The 26,745-nt window shown below is 36.3% G+C and overlaps 1 protein-coding gene across 1 annotated transcript in view; it reads right to left on the minus strand.

Annotated features, from left to right (window-relative positions):
• The window catches only part of TFAP2D (transcription factor AP-2 delta), a 61,173-nt gene that overhangs the window by 17,143 nt on the left and 17,285 nt on the right, over positions 1 to 26,745 (minus strand). Inside the window, exons 6-7 of the mRNA XM_066361389.1 lie at positions 11,738 to 11,879; positions 3,922 to 4,035 (exon numbers count right to left, since the gene is read on the minus strand). Of these exons, the coding sequence (XP_066217486.1) occupies positions 3,922 to 4,035; positions 11,738 to 11,879 (256 nt within the window). The remainder of the gene's footprint in view (positions 1 to 3,921; positions 4,036 to 11,737; positions 11,880 to 26,745) is intronic.

The raw sequence follows: 26,745 nt of genomic DNA on the forward strand, positions 1-26,745 counted from the left end.
TTCATTTTAAAGGTGAGTTAGAATTGTTCTTCTTCCAAAAAGGAAAATGAAGGGGCGTTATAGTCTAGGAATATCCTAGCACCGTGATTCTTAAAGCTGCCTCACCATCAGAATTGACTTCAGGTCTGAAAATAACAGATGCCGAAGAGCAATTCTAGACCCATTGAATCAGATCTTTAAAAGGGTGTTCAAGCTCTTAAGGTTTTTCAAAAGCTCCTAGAGAGAGTCCACTGTGAAGCCAGGCTTAAGGGCTAGACTGAGAAAGTGTGGAGTCTCTTTTAAGATCAGGCAACAAGGTGACTTCTACAGCTCTATTAAGATCATCTATTGAGGCCCTGGCTAGATAACTCAGTTGGTTTGTGCATCATCCTAATATACTAAGGTTATGGTTTTGATTACTGGTCCGGGCACATACAAGAATCAACCAATGAATGCAGAAATAAGCAGAACAATAAATCAATGTTTTCCTCTCTCTCTCTAAAAATCAATCAATAAAAAAATTTATACAACAGAATCTATTGAGGCTACTTGGAATACATACACAGTAGAAACATAAATATACACACTTAAATTCAGTCTACATTAGGAGACTTCAATCTGGTTTTAATGGGAAATGTTTAAACTGTTTAAGCCTTTTGTTTAAGAGGATATACAACAGGTCCTTAACTAACTTTGTTTCGCTATAACATTGATGAGACACCGTAGGACCTTAACTCGTTTTATTAATTGGCCTATGGTAAAAATCACTTCCATTATTTACCATTTTGCTTAAAGTTGCATACCCTCTCAATGATGTTAAGTGAGAGCTTAATATAATTTAAGACATGCAAAAGAATGAAGTCGGACTCTTATCTTACACTGTACATAAAAATTAAGCTAAAATGGATCAAAGACCTAAACATAAGACCTAAAACTATAACACTACTACAGGAAAACATAGTAGGCCAAAAGCTTTATGACATTGGACTTGGCAGGCATTTTCTGGATATGACACAGAACAGGCAACACAAATAAAAATAGATGAGCTGAACTATGTCAAAAACATCTGTGCATTGAAGGACATAATCAACAGAATAAAAAAACAACTTAGAGAATGAAAGAAAATATTTACAAATCATACATCTAATATGGGGTTAATATCCAGAATATATAAAGAACCCCTAAAACTCAACAATAAAATAGCAAATAAGCAGATTAAAAAGTGGGCAAAGGATATGAATGAATATTTCTCCAAAGATGACGTAGAAATGGACAACACGCATAAGAAAAGATGCTTACCATCACTTATCATTAGGGATATGCAAAAGAAAACCATAATGGAATGTTACCTCCCACTCATTAGGAAAGCTACTTAGAAAAGTAAATAACAAGTGATGTCCAAGATGTGGAGGAATGAAATAAAATAATGGGCACTGTTGGTGGGAATATGAAATGTTGCAGTCACAATGGAAAACAGTATGGCAGTTTCTCAAGTAGACTTACAATATGACATAGTAATTCTACTTTTGGGTATACTTGGGTCCTCAGGCTATGACACAGTTCTGTTCCTACGACAGTGACATAACCCAAGTTTTGGTGTAAGTCAAAACACACCCGAGCCTAAGTCACTTACCTACCCTAACACAGTTCCAGGCATCCCCAAACTATGGCCCGTGGGCCGCATGAGGCCCCCTGAGGCCATTTATCCGGCACCCCGCCGCACTTCCGGAAGGGGCACCTCTTTCATTGGTGGTCAGTGAGAGGAGCACTGTATGTGGCGGCCCTCCAATGGTCTGAGGGACAGTGAACTGGCCCTCTGTGTAAAAAGTTTGGGGACCCCTGATAGACCATAAAAACACAACTAAGCCACAGCAAAAGGACATAAATATACTGTACTGTACACTGTACTGTAGTAACAGGAAAAAATGACAAAAAATGAATGTAAAAAAAAAAGTACAATGCTAACGGCATAAGCTGAAACATGTCTCAATTTTTTTAAGTTTTTACGAGAGTGAGCACTGTAAACTGGAAACAATGTATGTCAAGACTGTCGTAACCCGAGAACCCCCTGTATATTTTGAAAGTAGAACCCATGTTCACAGCAGCACTATTTGCTATAGCCAAGAGGTGGAAGAACCCATGTGTCCACTGATGGATAAAGGGATAAGCAAAATGTTGCATATATATACAATGGAATATTATTCTGTCTTAGATGAAAGAAAATTTAACACACGCTATAACATGGATGAACCTTGAGGATATTATACTAAGTAAAACAAGCCAGTGACAAAAAGACAAATACTGTATAATTCTCTTTAAATGAGGCATCTAAAGTAGCCAAAGTCATAGGGACAAAAAGTGAAATGGTCACTGCCAGGGGGTGGGGAAAGCAGGAAATGGGGAGCTGGCATTCAATGGCTATAGTTTCTGGTTTGCAAAACAAAAAGTCCTGAAGGTCTGTGACAGAACAATGTGAATGTACTTAACTGAGCTGCACACTTCGAAATGATAAAGGTGATACATTTTGTTGTGTTTCTTTTAATTTACTGTCCACTATGTTCATCACAGTTTTATTACAACAATAACAATAATGTTTATCATTCATTTTATGCCTATAATATGACAAGCGATATGCTGTCATATCATTAATACATTTAAAAAAATGTATTGATTGATTTTAGGGAGAAAGAGGAAAGGAGAGAGAGAGACAGACAGACAGAAATGTGCATCTGTTCCTGTATGTGCCCTGACTGGGGATCGAACCCCCAACCTTTGTACATCAGGACAGTGTTCTAACCAGCCAAGCTACCCCACCAGGGCTATCATAAATACATTTGAAAACAAATACATATACTTGTATTATTTTTTACTCTCACAACATTCTTATGTATATTGCTCTTTCCTTAGCATTGTTTTTAAACTAAATGATTAATTAAAAGAGATTAAATATTTTTATATTAATGAGGAATATCATATAGGCATAGAATTCTAAAGTTTTAGATTGGAAGGCATTGAATAGTTATATGCTGTTTTTCACATTGCATCCAGGGCAGAAGTTAACCACAAAAAATATTCTATTCTTTTTCAAAGTCTTTCAAAAATTAAATTCAAAATATGCCTTTAATAATACATTCTTAGCACTTTAAACATGTTTGTGTGGAATAATTTAGGAACCATTTGCAGTTTCTAGTTGTGTAGAAATTATACTCCTGGAAAATCAGTCTATAATAACTCATTAATTTCTGTCATATGATCAGTTCATTCAAAAATTTACCTAATCAAGATAAAGAACTATTTAAAGGAGTTAAGACTCCTAATACAAAAACGTGATTATCTGCAATTATAGTGTCCACTTTCAAAGTCATACATTCTTGATAATCGCAGAAAGATATTAAATGTTCTTATCCAAACTGAATTCCAATTTTATTTTAAAGCATTGGTACTCAACCTGGTCCTTACCGCCCACTAGTGGGCGTTCCAGCTTTCATGGTGGGCGGTAGTGGAGCAACCAAAGTATAAATAAAAAGATAAATTTAACTGTAGTAAGTTATTTTATAAAGATTTATTCTGCCAAACTTAGCAAAAATCAGATATAAATTACTTGGTAAGTAATTATTATTATATGCTCTAACTTGTTGTAACTCTGCTTTATAAATTTTATAAAGTAAAGTTACTTCCCTACTTTATAAATCACCATTACTGAGGAACCGGTAGGCGGTTAGAAAATGTTACTACTAACAGAGATACAAAAGTGGGCGGTAGGTATAAAAATGTTGACTACCCCTGTCTTAAAGGCTTGGATGAAAAAACATCAGTCACCATATAAATACATGTCATATCTCTAAATGGAATTATGGTAGAAATACAAAAATGTCTGTGTTACTAAAGACAATGTTAACAATTTTAAAAGAGAGTCTGAACCAATTAGAAAATCGGTCTTACCTGAAATGTGTTAAGTGTCTCTGGATGTCCAGGTCTAGAATTGGAGTGGGTCTGGACGAGCCCAGGGGTGATCTATCTTGGCTCAGGAGGTCTTGGAATTCTTTACAAATTTGTCTGAAATAAAAGATTTAGAGCTAACGTTGAACTCTTAAAACAGGGCTTTAAGTTCATCCCATTATAATTTATTAAAGGTTTGTTTGTTTTTACAGGAGGATTAGATAAAATTTCATAGAGCAACCTGCGGAATTCCATCCACAACATACAGATGAGGTTCACGGTGGCAACTTTGCCCTCAACATGGTAAGATCACAAATTTTCTAATGAGTAACAGTCCCGGGGCATTGATAAAACCAAGGTTAACTTTAAGGTGACTATTCATAGGTAAACCTAAGGATAAGAAAAAACCTATATAAAAGGATCACAATGAATAACTATTGTTTCATTTAAAATGTGATGTTGGGATGATACCCTATCTATAAAGAAGTTTAAATCAAATTAGAGGTTTATTTCAGAGCCATGATTCAAGTCAACTTTGGAAAATTCTTTTTTTCTCAATGTTGCATTATATTTTAGACCCATGTGGACTAACTTTGTATTTTAATATTTGATGTCATTACTTTTGCACAATGTAGTCCACGAGCTTCACAAAAATGATTGTCATGTTCCATCTAAGAGCATTTTCTTGCTGCTTTCCTTACTCTAAATGATTATGATTTGTGTGTGTGTGTGTGTGTGTGTGTGTGTGTGTGTGTGTGTGTATTTTTCTGAAGTGAGAAGCAGGGACGCAAAGACAGACTTCTGCATGCACCTGACCGGGATCCACCCAGCAAGCCCACTAGGGGGCGATGTTCTGCCCATCAGGGCCATTGCTACATTGTAAATGGAGCCATTCTAGTGCCTGAGGTGGAGGATGTGGAGCCATCCTCAATGCTCAGGCCATCTTTGCTCCAGTGGAGCCTTGGCTGCGGGAGGGGAAGAGAGAGATAGAGGGAAAAGACAGGGGGAAGGGTGCAGAAGCAGATGGGCCCTTCTTCTGTGTTCCCTGGCTGGGAATCGAACTCGGGACTTCCACATGCTGGGCCGATGCTATACCACTGAGCCAACCAGCCAGGGCCTGATTATGATTTCTAATCATTGGTTTTAGTTTAAATCACCACATTATTATACATGATGCATAACAGTAAAGCCTTTGTGATACATAGTCCAAATGATATACTTCTACAAAAGCAAAACACAAAGTTTTTTTAAAAAAACAACAACAAAATACTAGTTTAATACAGTAATTAAAGAGTAAAGTAAAGGACTCCCCAGGAATTTCTCAAAAGAATGTATCTTCTAAAGTGAGGCCACTCCACATGGTGGATAGAGTGATGACCTGGGACCCTAATGACCCAGGTTTGAAACTTCGAGGTTGCCAGCTAAAGTGTGGGCTTATCTGGCTTGAGCGCAGAGTCACCGGCTAGAGCATGGGATCATAGACATGACCCCATGGTCACTGGCTTGAGCCCAAGGGTCACTGGCTTGAGCAAGGGGCCACTGGCTTAGCTGGAGCCCACCCAGTCAAAGCCCATATGAGAAAGCAATCAATAAACAACTAAAGTGCCACAACAAGTTGATGCTTCTCATCTCTCTCCCTTCCTGTCTGTACATCCCTGTCTGTCTCTCTCTCTCTCGCTCGCTAAAAAAAATAATAATAAAAAATAAAATAAAAACATAAAGTGAGGCCACTACATGTTCAAGGCTATGATAGGAATTAGGTTTATTTGTCTGGATTTACAAGGAGTAATCACCAAATGTAATCATATAGTCCTGACTATAATTATCAATACAGCCAAAGAAAAGCATAGAATAGTACATTTATTCCAAGTGCATGAACCCAGCCTCTAATTCCTCTTTAAAGCATTTGTGTCATTAACAAAAAACTACTGCCTGGAAAAATGATGGCGCAGTGGATAGAATGTCAGACTGGGATGCAGAGGACCCAGATTCAAAACCCCAAGGTTGCCGGCTTGAGCGCGGGCTCATCTGGCTTGAGCGTGGGCTCACTAGCTTGAGCACAGGGTCGCTGGTTTGAGTGTGGAATCATATACATGACCCATGGTCATTGGCTTGAGCCTAAAGTCTCTGGCTTGAGCAAGGGGTCACTTGGTCTGCTGTAGCCCCCCGGTCAAGGCACATACGAGAATGCAGTCAATGAACAACTAAGGTGCTGCAATGAAGAATTGATGCTTCTCATCTCTCTCCCTTCTTGTCTGTCCCTCTCTCTGTCTCAGTCTCTGTCACAAAAACAAAAATCAAAACAAAGAAAAAACACCAAAAAATTCTAGTAAAGAATGGCAAGATGTCTTGAAGCATCAATAATTATCACTGAGTTAAAATCAGTGGATTCTTGTTTATTATTATACGCCTAAAATTTACTGAACTCTTCCAAAGATCATTGTGATTTTTTAAATGAACAATGAGCCTCAGGTTTATGGCCAGTGTTTAAATATTGCTTCATTTCACAGGATTTGCCTCATTCATTTTGAACACAGTAAAAATAAGAGGACCATGGGGAGAGGAAGAAATAAACGAGATAAGTCCTTATTTGCTCTAAAGCAAGCAGGATCCTCTCTATATTCCTGCTAACATTTGACTGAGTCTTTGAGATATAGCATGCCATGCTTTCACATTGGCATGTGTGTACTTTCATTGAGAATATTTGATCTCATCTTTTCATTTTTTTCTGTTCTGATTTATAGTCAGTTGGCTGACTTTCAGGTTTAGTTATATACCTGCATCAAATTAAATTGATTTGAGGGAGAGAGATAGAGAGATAGAGAGAGAGAGACATCAATTTGTTGTTTCATTTATTTATGCATTCATTGGTTGATTCTTTTATGCACGCTGGTCAGGGATCGAACCCGCAACCTTGGCATATGGGGATGACAATCTAATCAACTGAGCTACCTGACCAGGACCTGTACAACCTATTTGTAATAGATGAATAACAATGTGAGCTAAGAGTTTGATGGCATTAAATGAAAATGTTTGTGGGCAACATTATTGGTTGTGATTTGTGTTATTTAATAGTTGACTACATTATCTTTGTTTTTAGGAAATTTCTAACTAAAATTTTTAATACAGACTTGTGCTATCATTTTTCAGACTAGCAAAATGAATTACTATTGGGTAGGCAATTAATGTGATTCATTATTACAACAGAATATTGGAGTTGTTTAAAAAAGAGTTTTAAAATTTTCTATCAGACGAAAATATATGTATTAAAAAATTCAAATGCGGCCCTGGCCGGTTGGCTCAGTGGTAGAGCGTCAGCCTGGTGTGCAGAAGTCCTGGGTTCAATTTCCGGCCAGGGCACACAGGAGAAGTGCCCATCTGCTTCTCCACCCCTCCCCCTCTCCTTCCTCTCTGTCTCTCTCTTCCCCTCCTGCAGCGAGGCTCCATTGGAGCAAAGGTGGCCCGGGTGCTGGGGATGGCTCCTTGGCCTCTGCCCCAGGCGCTAGAGTGGCTCTGGTTGCAGCAGAGCGACGCCCGGAGGGGCAGAGCATCGCCTCCTGGTGGGCAGATCGTCGCCCCTGGTGGGCAGAGCGTCGCCCCTGGTGGATCCTGGCTGGGCGCATGCGGGAGTCTGTCTGACTGTCTCTCCCCATTTCCAGCTTCAGAAAAAGAAAAAAAAATACAAAAAAAAAAAATTAAAATGAAGATCAAAACACTAACACAGATTTTGTGTTATGATAAGGAAATTATTTGGATAATTGAGTAAATTAATTTATAAGTTAACAAATCAACTTCCTTACTGTATAAACAATACAGTAAGTTACAACAAACTTAAAGTTGATGTAGAAATGAGGAAAAGGCGAAGTGTGAAAAAATTTAACTTAAGCTAAGCAATTCAACTATACCACACAGGGTAGTCAACCTTTTTATACCTACCACCCACTTTTATATCTCTGTTAGTAGTAAAATTTTCTAACTGCCCACCGGTTCCACAGTAATGGTGATTTATAAAGTAGGGAAGTAACTTTACTTTATAAAATTTATAAAGCAGAGTTACAGCGAGTTAGAGCATATAATAATAATTACTTACCAAGTACTTTATATCTGATTTTGGCAGAATAAATCTTTATAAAACAACTTACTATAGTTAAATCTATCTTTTTATTTATACTTTGGTTGCTCTGCTACCGCCCACCATGAAAGCTGGAATGCCCACTAGTGGGCGGTAGGGACCAGGTTGACTACCACTGATACCACATGTAAAGTTGTATCAGGAGAAGTTTCAGAATTCTCAGTCTTTGATATTTGATTCTGCTTCCTAACTCACTGACTTCAGACAGTTTCTAGACTTAAAAACAGATGAAAATTTTGTAGCTATTTCTTAGGCTTTTATCATCATCATCTCATGATGACACAAATTTATTATTTTTATGCTTAGTTTTATTCTTAAAGTTTTCTATGAGCTACAATAAGAAATATTCTTATTTCTTCAAACAAAAATGTCACATTATAAATTATGTAACACAAGTTGGTCTTCAATGAATCGTAAGTTCTAACTTTATCACTTATATCATTTTCCTTAAAGATGTAATTTTTAGCTGATGTCTAAATTTAAAAGTTCATGTTTCTCCTTTTGATGATTGATGATATGATAAGCACTCAATTAAAACTTGATAACTATTCTGCTTTACCTTTATGTAGATCAAATTTTAATCAAATTTAGTCCTAAATTTAATGAAGAGGTTTAAATGTGTTTCCATAAATCAAATAAATGTTTTGTCTAGTACATTTTAGATTTCAAAAATTGTCTGACTCAGTTGCTATCTTTCCTCATAAATAACTATCTAATTACACCAAAGTATTTTGGTAAATCAACAAAGCACTAAAAATAAAGAGGAATCAGGAGGCTAACAGCACTTCATCAATGGGCCTTTACACAATTATATGCTTGGCAATATAATTAGATACAACTGAATCTGTTATTCAGAGAGATAAAAGAGAAATATGGAAGCCAATCTGCCAATGCACATCAGCAATTTTGAATCTTGGACATATTTTTGACACAATTGTCACAGTCTTGTAAATCAAGGTGAGCTGTGAGAATGCAATGGATATCCATGTAGGCTATTTAATTTCAACTCTGAGTATTTTAATTGAAAATAGCCAATGCTTTACCATTGGACAATTAGAAACCACCCAGCACATGTGTTGAATCCATTGGCACGTTGCAGAAAAGACATGTGATTCCTGCATAACTCCTACTTTATCTTCTTACAATGATGACTACTGGTATCGTATATGTTTGTTATGACGGCATAGTTTCTGATTCTTAATTCTTGTTGTATATTACCTAATAAGAAAACAGGATAGATATAAACAACCAAAAAACAAAAAACTTATAAAGACTCTTTCCTAATTTTTAAATGTTTATGGCCTATATATTTCATGTAAAATAGGGTCATTGAAACTATTGAACTCAATTTTTTCTTGTCATTTAATGGTCTGCAAATGTTCAGCTATGGGCAGAAGAATCAAAAAGATTGACAAGTTTTTACAATATTTTATAAAATCAAAGGTCAAAATACACCTGAAATAATATACCTGGCTTAGATCCCAGGAGATAAAGGAAACTATGACTCCCTAATGGAATCTACCATTCTAAAATAGATGTCTTACCATAACTTTGACAAAGATAGAGGTAATTCTCTTACTTTCCTTAAGTTCTTCTAACACTGATTTCTGTGAAAACAAAACCTCAGCACCAGTTTGAATCCACTGACTCTCAAACACTGAAACAGAGTAACAGAAGTGCCCAAGACAATGGATTTGTGTTTGGAATGGTAATGGCGGTCAAAGTGGTAGTGGCAAAGAGGTATAACCATTCCTGGGGAAAGGAGAACCAGAGGAAGGATCTCTCTGGGTTAGGGGGTGAACGACTTAGAATATATACATTGAAACCACAATGAAGTAATTTTGAGGTAGAAAATATGAAGTTGATTTCTTCTGGATTATTTGTATGTTGGGACAGCAGTGTCATTCAGCTGTGTCACATGGGTACACATATTGGGAAATCCATTTGAATCTGCCAGCTAGAATGACATTATGCTTTGAGAACACCTAGGAGATACTACCGAACTTCTAGCATTGTGTATTCCTCTTGATTTACAACAAGTCTTGTTGTAAGATCCAAACTAACTACAGGTACTTTTAGTTCCTTCTGGAGAAACTAAAAGATGATGGATAAAGACCTATCTGGGTCAAGGAACTATTTTGAAGAAGAAAAGAGTAGAAACTGACACTAGTGGAGACCCCGGGGAGATAAACCATTCAGAGAGTCTAGGTATAAGCCTTTCCATTGGAAGTGTTCAGAACCTTCCACAGCATAGAGTTTATCCCCAAATTTTACATCCAAATACTATACCTGTCTTATAATTTTCTTTCTCTAACTCTTGGTCTTTATTCTTTCTGCTATTTCTTTCCCCTTTCCTTTATATCTCTTTTTTTTTTCTTTTCTACTTTGTCCCTGCCTTTTGTTTACCTTCTCTTTGGGGCAAGTTAAGAGAATTTCTGGTACTCTCATAGAGCAATGCATAAATATATCCTCAACCCATTCAGTCACAGACATAAGCAGCACAAGTCCTAAATAAAGGACTCAAGTATCTTGGGCAAGTCTGTTAGATAGTAGGTATCTTATGTAAAACCTGAAATCTTTAGAAAGATCTATGTTACATTAGAAGTCAGCAGAAGAAGGAATATATACTTCTGGTTTTACACATTTTCAGCCCATTTAAATTCTAACTAACATCTTGTCATTTTTTCATCAGTTTTTAATGGCCATGTTTCTAACATGGTTTCTATCTTCCTTATGCTTTCTCTTTAAAAGTTTTTGCCAAGTAAGAAACTAACTTATAAATGATAATTTAACCACCTGGGACTATTAGTTCTAAAATCTGAGTATAGACCTAGGAAGTTAGTTAAGATTATTAATGATCTATATGTAGCAATGGTTTACTTTAATATACATAAGAGAATAAGAATTAGCTACTACCTGAAAGACAGTTCTTAAAAAATTTGAACATGACTTGTAGCACTCTTTATGCTTCTGCAGGGTTTTTACACAATAAATGGCAGTTCTTTTATTAATTATCAAAGAACTTCAAGTTTGAGAAAATTTGAATCATCTTATGCAAGTTTTCCTTTTTCTACATTATTTCCCTCATTATTTTAATTTTAATTTTAATTAGACTTTTCTCCAAGTTTCAGAAGCTTTTTTATACATTATACCTTTTCTTTTTGACAATATCACCACAGGAGGTGGGTGATACAGGGACTGTTTTCTTACTTATAGTCACTGATGGCTATCCTGGGTCCCAGAGGTCTCCCTGTTATCTCTCATGCACTTAGGTCCTCAATGTTTTCACATTACCTAACATTGTTAGTGTTTTAAGATCTTTATCCTCACTTATTAAGGCATAATGAGTGGCTTATGTCAAATTACATAACAACCAAAGGTATATTTGCATGAAGTAGTATCTCCCAAATATGATATTCTCTTACAAATTCCTGCAGGTTTTGGAGAGGTTTTCTAAGAACTTCCATCAGTGTCAACAATAGCTCCATCACAAACCAAGGGCAGTTTGTAATTCTTGCTGTAGGTGCAAGAGGGGTGTGGAGGGTCCTTGTTGAATGCATCTAGCTGCTGGTGCATGAGACCTCTCTTGTTTTAAAGAACTGATATTTTATGACTATTTTCCTTCATTCAAGGAAAATGGAAACACTGAGGATAAAGGCACATTGAGGCTTCCCCCGATCAGCTTACTTGGTCGCTAGGATCATCTTTTTTCTTGCTGTCTGTTCTTTCTGTTCCATATGTTGTCTGGCAAGATGTTCTCCTACAGCTTTGGCTGGAAACTCTGTCTCACAAGTGTAGCCAAAATCCCGAGCCAAGTGCAAAGCCTCCCCTGTTGGCAGACAATAAAAATCAGTTTCTCAGGAAGGACCAAACTCAGTAAGAGTAACACCTTATATGTTCCTCAAGCCCCATTCCTGGCTGCGATCAGATGGGTCATTTTTCTTATTCATTATAAATAATCCCAGGGAAAGGACTTTTGTGGTGATCCAGTAGGATGGGGTAGGATGAGGAGAAACTGAAAAACAGAAGCTACTTACCAGGTAGGGGTATTTGGAGAATAGAGGGGAATACCCAGGACCACATTCTCGGAGTCTTGACTCCCTCTGAGTCTCTGACCATTAGACAAGACCAACATCTGAGACTCTACACATGCATGCCCTTGGGGAAAAGCTCCATGTAGTCATTTTGTTGCTGCTCAACCTATAGCCTATTCTCTGTATATCTGAAATATTCAGCTATCTTTTCCATGAGACCTATCCAAATACTGGCAAAGGGTTCAAATAACTTTTCCAAAGATGTTGGAACACTTTGGAAAGCAAGATAAATAGACTATATCAATTTCAAACCATCACGTTGCTAAAGAGAGTATATTGTACAATTATAGTAGCATTATCAGGATTTATGGTAGGATTAAATACTTCACAGTACTCTGTACAATGCTTCTCAAGTACATTGTAACATATATGGTGCTTAAGTATAATATAATAATAAATAACTGGTTCTTTTATAGAATCTTAAAATTTTTAATTATGAAAATTTTTAAGGAATGAGGTAAAAATAGTTTATTGATAAAGATTTGGTGATGGACTTTGGTCTGGAAAACAACAGTATTTTGTATTAAGTTCCATCCCAACTCTTACTCAACCATTAAAACATATGAAAAGCAAGCTTTCAGTGCATATATATATATATATATATATATATAGAGAGAGAGAGAGAGAGAGAGAGAGAGAGTGATTCTATTTTGTTCAAGGTGCAGCGCTGCCTAGGAGCAATGGAGGATATAAAAAGACACCAAAGATCACCCTGCTTCCAGGAAGGGAACAGTCCTACCAGTACAAGGGCAGCAATAACAACAAATGCAAAAACACTTAGTAGCACTTTATAATTTATACTGTACCTATAGAAGCATTATCTATCATCTGTACATGTTTATTGACATATGTTAACATTATATATAATACAAGCCATTGTATTACAAGTATCAAATGAGTGTTAGAGATAAAATGTTTCACATAAGTTCAATGGAAGAGAAGGTGGTAACCAAGGAGAGGTGATCCAAGAATCACAAGATCAACTAAATTTTGCCATGAAAAAAATGTAAAAAGTCAGGCTTGATGATTCAATCTCAAGATGTTTGTTTAGTGATTAGCCAAAGTAACTGTCTAAGATGCAATAGATTGTATACTGCTTTATGCTTATAGAATAACAGAGTAGTGGATGATTTAATACCAGGAAGAAGTAAAAATGGTTAATGATAATAGTTTATAGTTATATAAAATAGGCTTATTTAATATTAGTAAAACTTTCATATATTTTCCTTGGTAAATATATTATTTTTCTCTAGAAACAAGAAATATTCATCTTTCAGGTTGGGAAACTCATATTCATAAAGAATAACAAAGAAAATTACCAATAATAGAAAACAGGAAAACATTTTAGGGTTGTTTAAAGCTGAGGAAATATAAAATTAAAAGTAATTTTATCTTAAATTATTCTTGGATATCTAGCTTTTTTTATAACTAAATATCCTAAGAGGAAACAGGATAAAATACAGTTGTAACATGTTTTTTTTTCCCAAACATTTTAATTATAAAAAATTTCAAATGTATAGCAAAATTGAAAGACTTTGACAGTGAATTCCCCTGTGTCCATCCTTAATGTTACACTAAATTTGCTTTATTACATATCTGTTCATTTTTCTTTACCTTTATCCATCCATCAATCCATATTACTTTTGATGCATTTCAGAGTAGATTATAAACCTCAGTACACATCTCCCTAAAGATTTCAGCATGATGTAATTAAGTAGGTTCAATATTTAGTTTTTTTTCCCTAAAAGCTTTATCTCAAAAGTATTTCCTGAGGTATATTAAGAAGAAACAAGACTAAAACTCTTTGATGATGGTTGATTTGTATGATTTATACCTAGTGAGTAAATAGAAACTGGTCGGGTCCTTGCCCTGGTTTATCTGACAGAAAAGTAAATGTATATGCAGATATTAGTTAGTATCCTGATTTGAAGTTTTAATGTGTACAAATATTAAGCAAGCATTAAAACTAATCCCTTGTATTTATGCGTGTGTTTAATTTTTATCTATGTTACCAATAGAGACTAATGTTGTCATTCATTTATTTCATCCATTCACTCAGTCTTTACCTTTTTTTTCATTCCTTCAATGTGGGAAGCCCTGTCCTAGACCTTGAAAGAGTCTAGTTTAATATATAAACAGTAGAATGAGGCAAACATGCTAAGTCAGACAGTGTTTGGTGAACTCTCCCACCATGCTCCCCTACACCCATCCTGTGTTCCAGTGCTCTGGCAGGTCTTTTCTGTTAGGGGTTTTACATCCATGTGGTAGAAAACAGCCATGCTTTTCGTCACTTTAAATAGAAAGGTGGCATAACTAAATGGGAAGCGTCCCTATTCGTCTGGGTAGTGTTGTGGATTGAAGTGTCACAGTCCTGATTAAAGCTGCAATGTACAAGCAATAGTTTTAAAGCACTTAATACTAGCAGTTTATCACCCTATCCAAGTATAGAAAAAAATGTGTGCATATTTGGCCAAAAAAAAAAAAAAAGGCACAAAGATATTTTTTAAAAAGGACATTGCAATGCCATATAGGATGGTTACTTTTGTTAGAAAAATAACAGAAGGGTGAGAATTCAGAAGATTCTAAATTGGAGATAAAAGATATCTATCAAAGAGTGGCCACGGCACCTGATTTGAGGATAAAGTCACGTGACCTTACGGCTCATTAGTATTTTGCAGCTAACACAATAACACCATTCACAGTGTCATCTTTGTACAGCAGGTCTAGTTATGCATATTGATAGATCTGCCTATTGCAATATGCACACAGAAATAGATATTTAAATAACATTGTAATGTAGACATAGATATATATTCCCCCCCTATTGTTGGTGCAATAGCAGGAAGTGCAACAGTGAGAACAGGAGGGTAGCAGCACGCCTCTTAAATTTAGTGCTAAAACCTGCTTCTTGCAGATCTGGCCCATTTTATGCAAAGCTCTCACCGTGTGGTCGTTTTTAAAAACAGTTTGAATGGAACAGCTGCTATTTACATTTACACTGACAGCCAGACCCTTCCTTCCTTAGCTCTGTTTACTGCTTTCTCCTGCTTGAGATGTAACATTGTTACCGGATGTACAGCAATGCTACATCAAAGGAAGTGGCAAGTGAAGACACTCTGATATGTAGTTAAAATGTGTACTTCGTGCCACAAAAGCTTTGTGTGTGAGGACCCAAGGAGGAATGAATAAATGGATACATGAATTAAAATACATGTGACATTCAGTAACGATGACAAATCTATAGTTAAGTCCTCTACCTCAGCTGTCTTAGAGTCAGCAGGCTAAAAAAAATAGAAATGTCAGGATCAGAAAAGCATATAAGTAAACTGCTTGGGGATTTGACCGGTTTGTGAAAAGAAAGCTCTAAGAGCATCTCTGTCCATGGAGGGTCAGAGTACCCATGAGGACCATAAGCAGGTGCAGTAACCTGTACTAAAAAGTGTGATCTGTAGACATTTTCCCTTCTATTCCCATACAGAAAGTACAGCTGCCTTCACCTTATTTCTGTGTGAGATAAGGAGGGAGGTCCTAGTTGTTCTTCCTTTTTTTTTAGAACAGCTTTAAGCGATTCCTTTATTTCAATGCATGGTGTCACTTGACAACCCAGTCCTCTATTCCTTTTTTTTTTTTTTTACACATAACTGAACAACACACTGACTTTGACAAGTATACCCATTGTGTTTCATATCATTTCAAAAATATTTTAGAAGTAGGATGCCTGGATGTTTGGGGGTTAGTGTTAGGCTTGGACAGGAGTGTTCTAAGTGCAAGGCTTTAGGCTCTATGTGCCCAGAAGTGCTATCCCTATTTCTAAAGAAGAGGACACCGCTAAGGGCTGTGTTGTTTCTCAGCAGTAACAGCAGCACTTGGTGACTTGTAGAGAATAACTCTCTCTAAAAGCCAGCACAAGTGAAATTACAGAACACAAAAAGAACTGAAAAATAGAATTTGCTCCCTGGTTTCAGGCTAGTCACATTTCACACTGAGAAGCAAAGCTAAGTGAAAAACTAAGGCAAAATTATTAGAAAACATTTAAATGGCAATAATTAATGCATTCCAGAAATCGACAGTTAATGGGAACACATTTTCAGAGAAAAACTAACTGCTCATCTTACTTATATTCTACTTTCCACATGATTTTACCAGAAGCGGATCTGAATGCATTTTTAAATAAATACACCTAATTTTCAACCTTTTATATAATCTTTAAGCCTTTTCTCTACCTTTAAAATTATTGTATTTTAGGGGAAAAAGTACTTTAGACAACTAAATATCAAAACCTAAAACTGATTTGTACTAAAGGACATTTCTACATTGTTACTCACGAGATAATTCTTACCAACTGTCACTCTAAATATTGCCTTAAACAATTTCGGTTTCACTTAATATTGCACTACCCAATATTATTAAATGGAAACAGCAATTCACATGTGTTCTATTCTGGTCACATATGTATGATTTCAGTCTTACTTACAGGTACTGGGCAAGAGCACATTTAAGTCTATATAAGGGATTATTCCAAAAAGTACCTATTAAAAAGCAAATTTGAGAATATTTTTACACATGGATATTATATTAAATAAATTATCTTATTATATTCAGCTCCAGTAAACCCTAGAGCTTAAGGACAAAGTTAATATATCTATCATAGATTTTTCAAACTATTCTAAAAGATATGTACTCTACAACATTATCTATAAATCTATGATACAGAAATATGCCTTAATATGTGGTACTTCCCCTAATTTAATGATAATTTTGTTTAAATGCCAACATTTTGCTTTTAAAAGTGAGAGTTTTGTCCCCCATTCTATACTCTACACTTAGCACAGCACCTAATTCATAATAGGTACTCAGTAAACATCCTCTTTTTTTAAAAAAATAGATATCATATTTTAATGGTAAACATTTGTTTAAAAAAAAAAAGCTTTCAAATATTTTATTGGTTAGTTATAACCATAGTTTGCAAGGCACCCTTCCCAAAGCATATAGTGAAAAACTAGAGCAAAAAAGAATTGCTACAAAGATAAAAATATATAGCAAACCCATCAAAAGTAGAGTATATTGTTATATTAGTGGGACCCCTTAATATGCTATAATTAAAGGCAGTGTTTTTCAACCCTTGCTATTTCCATAACCTGAAAGTTTAAAAAACAAATTCTGGGTTCCAATACATATCAGTTCATCTTTGGAACCAGGGCATCTGCATCTTTTAAAGCTCCTGCAGGATGCCTGACCTGTGGTGGCACAGTGGATAAAGCGTCGACCTGGAATGCTGAGGTTGCCGGTTCAAAACCCTGCGCTTGCCTGGTCAAGGCACATATGGGAGTTGATGCTTCCAGCTCCTCCCTCTTCTCTCTCTCTGTCTCTCTCTCTTCTCTGTCTCTCTCTCACCCTCTCTCTCCTCTCTAAAAATGAATAAATAAAAAAATTTAAAAAATAAAATAAAATAAAGCTCCTGCAGGAATCGCAAGCTAGTGTTGACAACCACCACCCTCAGGTGACTTGAAAGCATTTAGTTGGGATTAACTATCTATTTTTCCCAAGTATAAGAAAGGCAGTCTCTATAGAGTTAATATCAAACTATACAGGCCTCCTTCTGGGCTCTTGCATGAGAAGTACTGCCTTGTTTGACTGATAAAGTATAAACTCTAGAAACAAAAAGGAAGATGTGGTGGTAGAAGTTGAAGCAGCATTATTAGGGAAACAAAGCCATCAGTCTATTGAAAGAGTATATGTGTTTAGGGAGATTTTTGTGTAAGATGGAGTTCGCTCTTCCTATCAGTAGGGAAGAGATGGATTATCAATAAAAGGTGTTGAGACAACTGGGTGGCCATCAGGGGGAAATACAGATAAACTGGATCTATTGATATAACATATATTCAATGAGAAGATATGGTCCAGACTGATCAAAGATTTAAACATAAAAAATAGAACTACAAAGTAGTTAGAAGATAACATGGGATAAATTTTTTATAATATTGGAATAAAAAAGGCCTTTTAAAGCATTATAATAAAAACTATAAGCCATGAAATAAAACATATCAGAAATATGATTACATTCATATCGAAATGTTCTGCAGAACATAGACCTGAACGAATAAGCAAAGAAACAAAAGACTCTTAACAGCAAACAGACAAACCAAAGCAGGACTAGGGAAACTTTGTAATTCATATCAGAGACAAACAGCCAATTTTTCTGGCAAATAAGGAGTATGTATACATTAAATAAGAGAAATATTAAAAATTACCCCATAACGACAAAGTGAATAAATATATAGAAAAGCTCATGAATGACATATTCTTAAGAATATAATAAACTTAACCTCCTATATAATATAGGTAGTTTTGTTTGTTTGGTTGTTTTTACCAAATCAAATTAACAAAGATCAGAAAGTTGATAGTACTCTGCTTGAACTCTAGTACAGGGAAGTACTGTCATATCATTGCTGATGGGATAATAAATTTACAACTACCATGGAGAACAATTTCCCTATAATATTCTAATATTATAAATGTACTGTCTTTTGACCTTGCCAACACATCCCTAAGAATTTATTGAATAGCTGTGCTTGCATATCTGCAGAATTATTTACATTTAAGTGTGAGGTTACTCGTTCCACAGCGTTATTTGTAATAGCTAAAGATTGAAAACATCTGTATATTATTCAGTGGTGGACTGGTTAAAGAAATTATAATGTACTCAATGGAATATCATGTGTGTTTTAAAGAATGGACAAGTTGTAATCATGGGGGGGAAAGAACACTAATATAAGGTGTGAAAAAGACTCAACATGCAAAATATGTATAGTAAAAACCCATGCATGTAACAAATATCTTTGGAAGGAAACAGAGAAACCAATGACATTTATTTTCTTCCAGAAAGGGAACTGAATGATTGAGGAACAAAGAGAAGAGGAGATATTTCACCATATACTCTTTTGTAACGTTTGAATTTTTTACCATTTGTATAAATTATCTATATCAAATTATATGAATCCAAAAGCAAAACTACTCATTCAAATCTTAGATTTAATTCTCACCTCAAATATCTGTGGTAAATTAAAACACAAACAATTCCAAAACATGCGCTGCCATTCGGCAGGAGTTAGACATCAATATTATACAATAAGTATAGTCCACAATCTTGTGAGATTACCTATGAATGTTGATAAGTGTGAATATTGGAAAAAAGCAGAACTGGGTGTTTGAAAGCATCTTCAAACTGGGCATAACGTTTGAACAGAAATAATTGAATAAAGAAAATGAAATTACAAGGAAAATAATGCAGAAATATATCTTTAAGTGAGCATTATAATTTACAACAGTGGTAATGAGCTGGGCCAAAGGGGGAAAGGACAGGACTGAGCCAGACTGGCTTGACCACATTTGCCTTTCTTGTCAGCCACCAAGCGTAGAAGCAGGGGCTCAAGGACACTCCAGATTCAAAGTCATATGTGAAATAGCCTATTTCCTCTGCCTCCACCTTTCTCCCTCCTCAAAATGAATGAAGTCCTAGATGTAGGTAATATTAGGAAGTAAGCAAATAAGTTAAGAGGTCCTCTAAGAAAGTGTCTCTTTGTTCACAGTATTATATAATAAAATCCTTGTTTCACTAAAACCAATCATTGAAAATTCTGATAAAAACTAGTTACTAGATTAAAATATCCAGTTATTATTTAATTACCAATGATCAAAGCAGAGTTTCTCAGATAGAAACTATTCTCTGACCAAGCATAAGAAACTTACAGATGAGGGAATACCTATTAGTATGGGGGGGGGGGGAACGCCATTTTCTGAGACTTTAAAATGAATGAGTTGACAGCTTTTAGAGGAGAAAAGGGCTGGGATGGTGGATGAAAAAGATGAAGGGATTAAGCAAAGGAAACAAAACTCATAGGCACAGACAACACTATGATGATCACAGGAGGGAAAGGGGGTGGGGGAGGTAGGAGAGGGGAAGGGACAGTAAATGGTGAGAGAAGGAGACTTGACTTGGGACGGTGAACACACAGTGCAACATACACATGATATATATAGAATGGTACACCTGAAACCTATATAATTTTATCAGTCAATGTCACCCCAAGAAAGCCAATTCAAAGAACTGAATGAATAACACAGGCTCTGCTAGCATTTACTTTATCAAGCCCAATTCCATTGGCAGCTCTGAAATGCACAACTCGATGCGTGTTTGTTGCAAAAGGGAATACCAGGGTCCCTTCGTGATTGGGTTGTTCGAGGTGATATGACTTATATAAGCACCAGTTACTATGACAAAGAGTCAATTTATTACCCTTTTTTTATATCATGTACAGTTTTAGAAGAAAGCTGAACATTTTTATCCCAAAGGAAGGGTAATGTAGGAACGTGATGTCTGGAATGGCCAGTGGAGGAGTTATTTTGGGATGAGAGTCCTCTTAGACCTACAATTGCCCTGAGTCTCTGGAAGCTAGCCTTAAGCTCCACAGCCCATACACACCCATTTTGGTACCCATGTAAAAAGGCTGTGAGCCTATCAGCTTTGACCTCAATCCCATGAGAAGAGTAACCAATGCTGAGCATGCATGTCTTATGTATTATCACAAATACTTCACAAAAGTGTTAGTGTTTAAGCCCTACCAGCCTCAAGCAGTGAACAATACTTCTTAAAGTAAAAAGCTAGGGACTAATTATGTATCAAGCAAGCTTGATACACCTCCACTTGCTATTACCTCTTCTATAGGAAAGACTTCATTGCCGAGGGGGTTGTTCTTTTCCTTGGTTTCTTGGCAATGAGAATGCATAGGCTCGGAATGAAAGAGAAAGGGAAACAGCACTAGGTAATAGCGTTCCTTTCTCCTCCCTTTGGTTGGTTTGGTTGGGCTGGAAGGAAAAGGGTTTGTAGGGTAATCTTCTAACTGACTGATGAAATGGACACCCTATTGAAAGTAAAAGAGACACTGATAATTATTCTAGAAAAGAGGTAACAGCAAGATGTGATGTTATAGTAATTTTGAGTGATTAAGTACTGGAAGAGAGTTCATCAGCACTTTAAAAAAAATAAAAGAGGAAGGAAGGGAAAGAGAGAGAGACAGAGAAGCATCAACTCGTTGTTCCACGTAATTGTGCACCCATTGATTGCTTCTCAGCGGTGCATTGACTGAGGATCAAACTGGCAACCTTGGGCTTGACCTTGGGATTGAGACTGCAACTCCAGCCTCTAGCCTGCGACTCCATAATCACAGAGCTGGCAACCTCAGGCTAGAACCGGCGACCTCCACACTCTGGGTTGACGCTCTATCCACTGCACCACCACCAGTCAGGCATGGATTTTTAAATTAAAACTTGTACTAGAGGATGGAAGTAAGCTAAAAAAAAAAAACTTGCCCATGATTACTAGCAATGGGGAGAACCAATCTGTAGTGAAAAACAGGGCCATAAATTTATAACTTCTTTCGAACCCTCAGTTATACTTTAGTTAAAGTCAGAGTAGTTCAGCAATACAACTGTTCATAAGCCACGCCAAAAATGCAAATTCAAGTGAAATATGCATTGTGAGGTTGCAAACCAGGAGATCTGGGTTGTCATTCTTGATGCTCCCAATTTTATGATCCTGTGCGAAGCAGTTCATCTTGCTGTATGTGCCTTAGTTTTCTCATTTGAGAATGATGATAACAAAGATTTCTCGAGCACCAAGTTTGTGCTGTGTACCATATTAAGTGCTTTCCAAACATTCTGATGTAACTCTCACAACACCCTTATGAAGAGGGAACCATTATTAACACCACTTTATAGATAAAGGCATTGATGCTCAGAGAGGTTATGTGTATTTTGCTATAGCACATAGCTAGCAAGTGGTGGAAGGGAGTTCAAACAAGGCTATTTGACTAAAGAAGCACACTCTTAACTGCTTGACCTCATGGCTTTAGACTACTCAGTCTTTTGTTTTCTTCCAGAGCTAAAATTTTATGATTCTGAATAATTTTTATTATTAAATAATGTTTAGAAAGAAACTCAGTAGAAGACAGGTACGAATCTTTACTGCCTTTGGACCACATTGTACCAAGTGTTTATCTATGTGAATGTATTTCTTCTTACAAAAGACACATGGTGCAGATGTTAAAGCAGAGATGGGTGCCAGACCATCAAAGACTTGTTATTTCTTCACATACTATAGAGTAGTTGCAGAGAACACTGCCCAGCTAGGACCCTATTTTCTATACTTCATACCTGCCTCCAGAATTAAGCATGGACATGTGACTAGTTCTTAAGGAGTGTGATCAGTAGTGATGTGGCCAAGTGGTGAAGAAGCTGTGTGCTTTCACCAGTGTCTTTCCTTAATGTAAGTTGAGAGAATAGAGACTAAAGGAGGGCAGAGCTAAAGATGGAAGGACTCTGGGTCCCTGAATGAGACCATGAGAGAAGGGAAAGTACCCAAGGAGGGACATCCCATCAGACTGCGATGAGAGAGAAATAAGCTTCTATTGTGTTAAGTGACTGAAAATTTGGAAACTTAACTGCTACAACAGCTTGCATTATTCTAACCATAACAGATGCCATAATTCTTATTTATTAATCAAGAAAAGGAAGCTCAGTCGAGATAAGTAACTAGCTCAAAGTCGGACAAAATTTCAACAGTGATATTGTTGGAGGTGGGAAGCATACCAGGCCAAGGGAAAATAACTTCGGCAAGTGCTTCCACTAGCTCACATGAGACAAGAAGGGTAGGGTGGGATCAGGGCTCACATATTCTGAAACCAAAGAAGGAAGCAACAGTGACCAAGGGTTTAAACTTGAAAAGCATGAATGGAGATCATACACAGGATTTGTAAATGGTCCCTTTCTTTTGCTCATGTATATTTCACCCCTCACTGTGCCACACTGTCCTTAAAAAACATATATAAACAGAATTTGATCACAAATCATGACAAACTGCAAGCCCAGACATGTGTGTTTAAGAACTGAGACTGTGCTTGCAGAACTGACAATGTTATATGAGCTTCTGCAAACTCAGCAGAACCGACCCAGGAGAGCACCCCACTCTCGAGTCAACAAAACTTCCCTCCAGCAAGAGGTGGGCAGAAGTGACTACATAACTGACTCTTCCAAGTTTGCAAAGATTATTCTGGAGTAGAATACAGGGCAGAAGCTACAGAAGTTGCCAATTCATAAATAATAAATATATAGCAAAGAGTATCAGAACTAGGACAATAATATTAGTCAAATTCTCTGAATGTTTTCTAAAGACAGAATTGTTTCCACTCTAGAAGAGTCTGGGGTTATCCCAAGATCTCAGGAAGATCAGTGCATTGGGTTAAACAACTCTAATGCACTGTGTTTCTCAGAGAGTTCCATATCTCTGATTAAAGAATAGACAAAGAAGAAAACAGCGATGTGATGAACAATGGGAAATGAGAGCTGCAGGCTTAGGTTAAGGTGGGGTACACAAAATGGTCTAACCGTTAGGTATATGTTTAAACCCCATTAAATGAAGACACATAGGTTTAAAAGGGGGGATATAATCTAGTATTATGTTCAGGGGACTCTGGATTCAATACTCATCTAATTCTAGGTCAAATATATCTATGTTATGTGAACAAAATATTCCCCACACAAATTATGGCCTTTAATTTGTCAAGTGAAAAAAAGGCAGTCATCTCTGAGTTCTTCATCTCATTGGTTATGAGATGCAATCTTATTTGTAACAGAAATGTTGGAAATTATTTAAATATATTTTAAATTGACACTAAATAGTCCTTGCTTATAAATCCTTAAAATAAGCTTTAAAATAATGACTCTAATATGCTGATTTGAGGATAGTGCTAGGACGAAGCTATTAGTAGAAAGACCCAATTTAAAAGAAACATGGGGTGGGGAACACACAATACAATATACAGATGATGTATTGCAGAATTTTTCCACTTATATTTGAATAAAACTGGGATTTCCTTTAAAAAATACAGGGGAGAAGATTATAAAATAATAATAAAAAAACCCCAAATGATTGAAAACCCAAAGCAAGCATGGAAATCTAGGAATATTATGATGAAACTACTGTTATGTTAGTGACAGGATAATTCACATATGTCCACTTGCTAATTTTAATTCCCATGATAAGGTACACTGTTCGATGATTGGATTTTTATGAGATACAGTCCTCTCTCCATGAAGAGCTGGCATAGTCTCCACGCACTACTCTTTCTATGGGATTCCTATCAAAATTGCAACAATGGTGTGGAGGGCTTAAGAAAAAAAGGAAAAAACTCATGGACACAGAAAACAGTGTGGTGATTGCCAGGGAAGGGGAGGACATAGGGAAGGGTATAGGGGGAATAAGTGGTGATAGATGGAGACTTGACTTGGGGTGGTAAATATACAATATAGTGTACAGATGATGTGTTTATAGAATTGTGCACCTGAAACCTATATAATTTTGTTAATCACTGTCACCCCCAATGCATTCAATAAAAAGGAAAAAAATTGCAACAATGGCAAAGATTATTCAAATCTTCCCCAGAAAGGGGCAGAAACAGTACTATAAAGTCATAGAAGATGGACCTCCATAAGATTTCTTTCTAAGGCTGATATGAGGAAAATCCAATCAGATATTATCTCTCTTGTGCTCAGGTACTGTATCAAAATGAGAAGGAAAGTGTGATTGGATCCCAGCAATGTCTGGGACCATCAAGATGTATGAGAAAGAACTAGTCTAGTTATAGCTAGAATGTAAGAGTTTCGGTCAACAGTTTTAAGGACATTTAAGAAAGTTAATATAAATATTGATGACTAAAATGCACATATAAGTTAATATGGAAAATCTGTGAGAGATTGGGGAGATGTTGATCTAAAAATGGGGGAAAAATAAGCATTCTTTATCACAGAACCATAGGCTTATATATAAGAAAGCTGATGGACCACATTTAATGACTAGAAATCTAGTTTTAGAATTTCTGAAAAAAAGATCTAAAATAGTGCTGGCTCTTGCAAAATGTTTCAACGAGGAGGAAAAATATTACCCAGAGACATGGTTAATTCAAAGTTTTATATTCACACCAACTGGTAAACGTGGTGGTTTTAATTTACCACCGAACACTGTGCAAGGAAAACAAACCTGACATAATTGTATTAGAACCCTGTTAGCATAGAAAGGATCAAGGTCACAAAAGTGCTAAAGAAAAACATGAAATGTTTCAATATCACCATAGGTGATGAATCAGAGTTGGGTCACCATTTTTCTGTTTGCATCTGACATCACCTCAGAATTTCAAGGACTCTGAGCCCAATGCAGCACATGATATCTTGCTGCCTGGAAAACAGTCATCAGTTGTTACCACGAACCCACCTGAAAGGTGGGTATATAAATAAATAGAAGAGTCTCAAACAATGAAATAGCTTTTCTTGTCATCCTGGGGCTACAAGGAAGCTTATTTAAATTTAGATGGAATGTCCTTGTTCTTCAAATATTAAGTTTCCTCATGTCCTAAGACAACTTGTAGTTTTTTAAACTGTGAATCATGACCCATGACTCAACAGTCTTGAAATAATGTCAGTGGATTTAAAATCAGCCTTTTAAAAGAATGCAAAAACATGGAATAGAATAAAAATATCAGAAATTATAGCACATAGTGTTGAAACTTAAAACACCTGTTAGTATGTATGTGAGACAGTGTGTGTTTGAGGATCACAATATAACATGTGGGTAGTTGAGGGATGGAAAAGGTCCCTTTGTCCCTAAATCTCTTTTCTTCAGTTACATTAAAGTGACTGGGAAACTACAATAAAAGATAGATTTCTCTGCATCACAAATATCTTGAGGACTTCAAAAACATCTAATTCAATTAGGTTGCTTCTGGGAAAAAGAAAATCTTAAGTTTCATAGAGCAGGCTGATGTGACTCCTCTGTGAGCAGAGGGCAAGTGCATAAAACATGAGGTAGGCACTTCTGTGTGAGGAGAGGCAGCTGAAAGAGGAGATGGCAAGACCATGATACCATCCCAGGATCTCACACAGTTAACCTGCATCCTCTCTGCTAGCATCAATCGATGATCCCCACACAGGCTACTCCAGCGCTTTTGGCTACTGTGAAAATCAATACTAAGAACCGTGAATGTATCCTTTATGGCTTTTCAGTTTGTACTGATCAGGACTTTCACAGACACCATGAATTTCATAAGAATTCATAGTCCGTCTATCCAGTGGACAGGATCTCAAAAAATATTTAGACCAGTGATCCTTAAACCTCATTATATATCAGAATCACTGGGGTATCTTAAAAAGATAAAGATGCCTGGGCCATACACTCAGAGATTGGTTTCAGTTGGTCAACGAATGGGGCCCAAGCAGTTTTATTTTTATTCTATTATTTTTTAATTATTATTTTTAATTGATTTTATTGGGATGACACTGGTTAATGTCATTACACAGGTATCAGATGCCTAACTCTATAATACATCTCTGTGTACTGTATTCCAGGCACTTTAAATAAACATCTCAGTTGATTCTATTGTGGAGTTGGGTTTAAGAACCAAGCAAGCCCCACCACGCATATGATACTTGAATCACCCATATGGTTTTTGTTATATCCTGAACAAGCGTTTTGTTCTATTGTTAAATAGCTAT

The sequence above is a fragment of the Saccopteryx leptura genome, chromosome 1, assembly GCF_036850995.1.
Source record: "Saccopteryx leptura isolate mSacLep1 chromosome 1, mSacLep1_pri_phased_curated, whole genome shotgun sequence".
Lineage (NCBI taxonomy): Eukaryota > Metazoa > Chordata > Mammalia > Chiroptera > Emballonuridae > Saccopteryx > Saccopteryx leptura.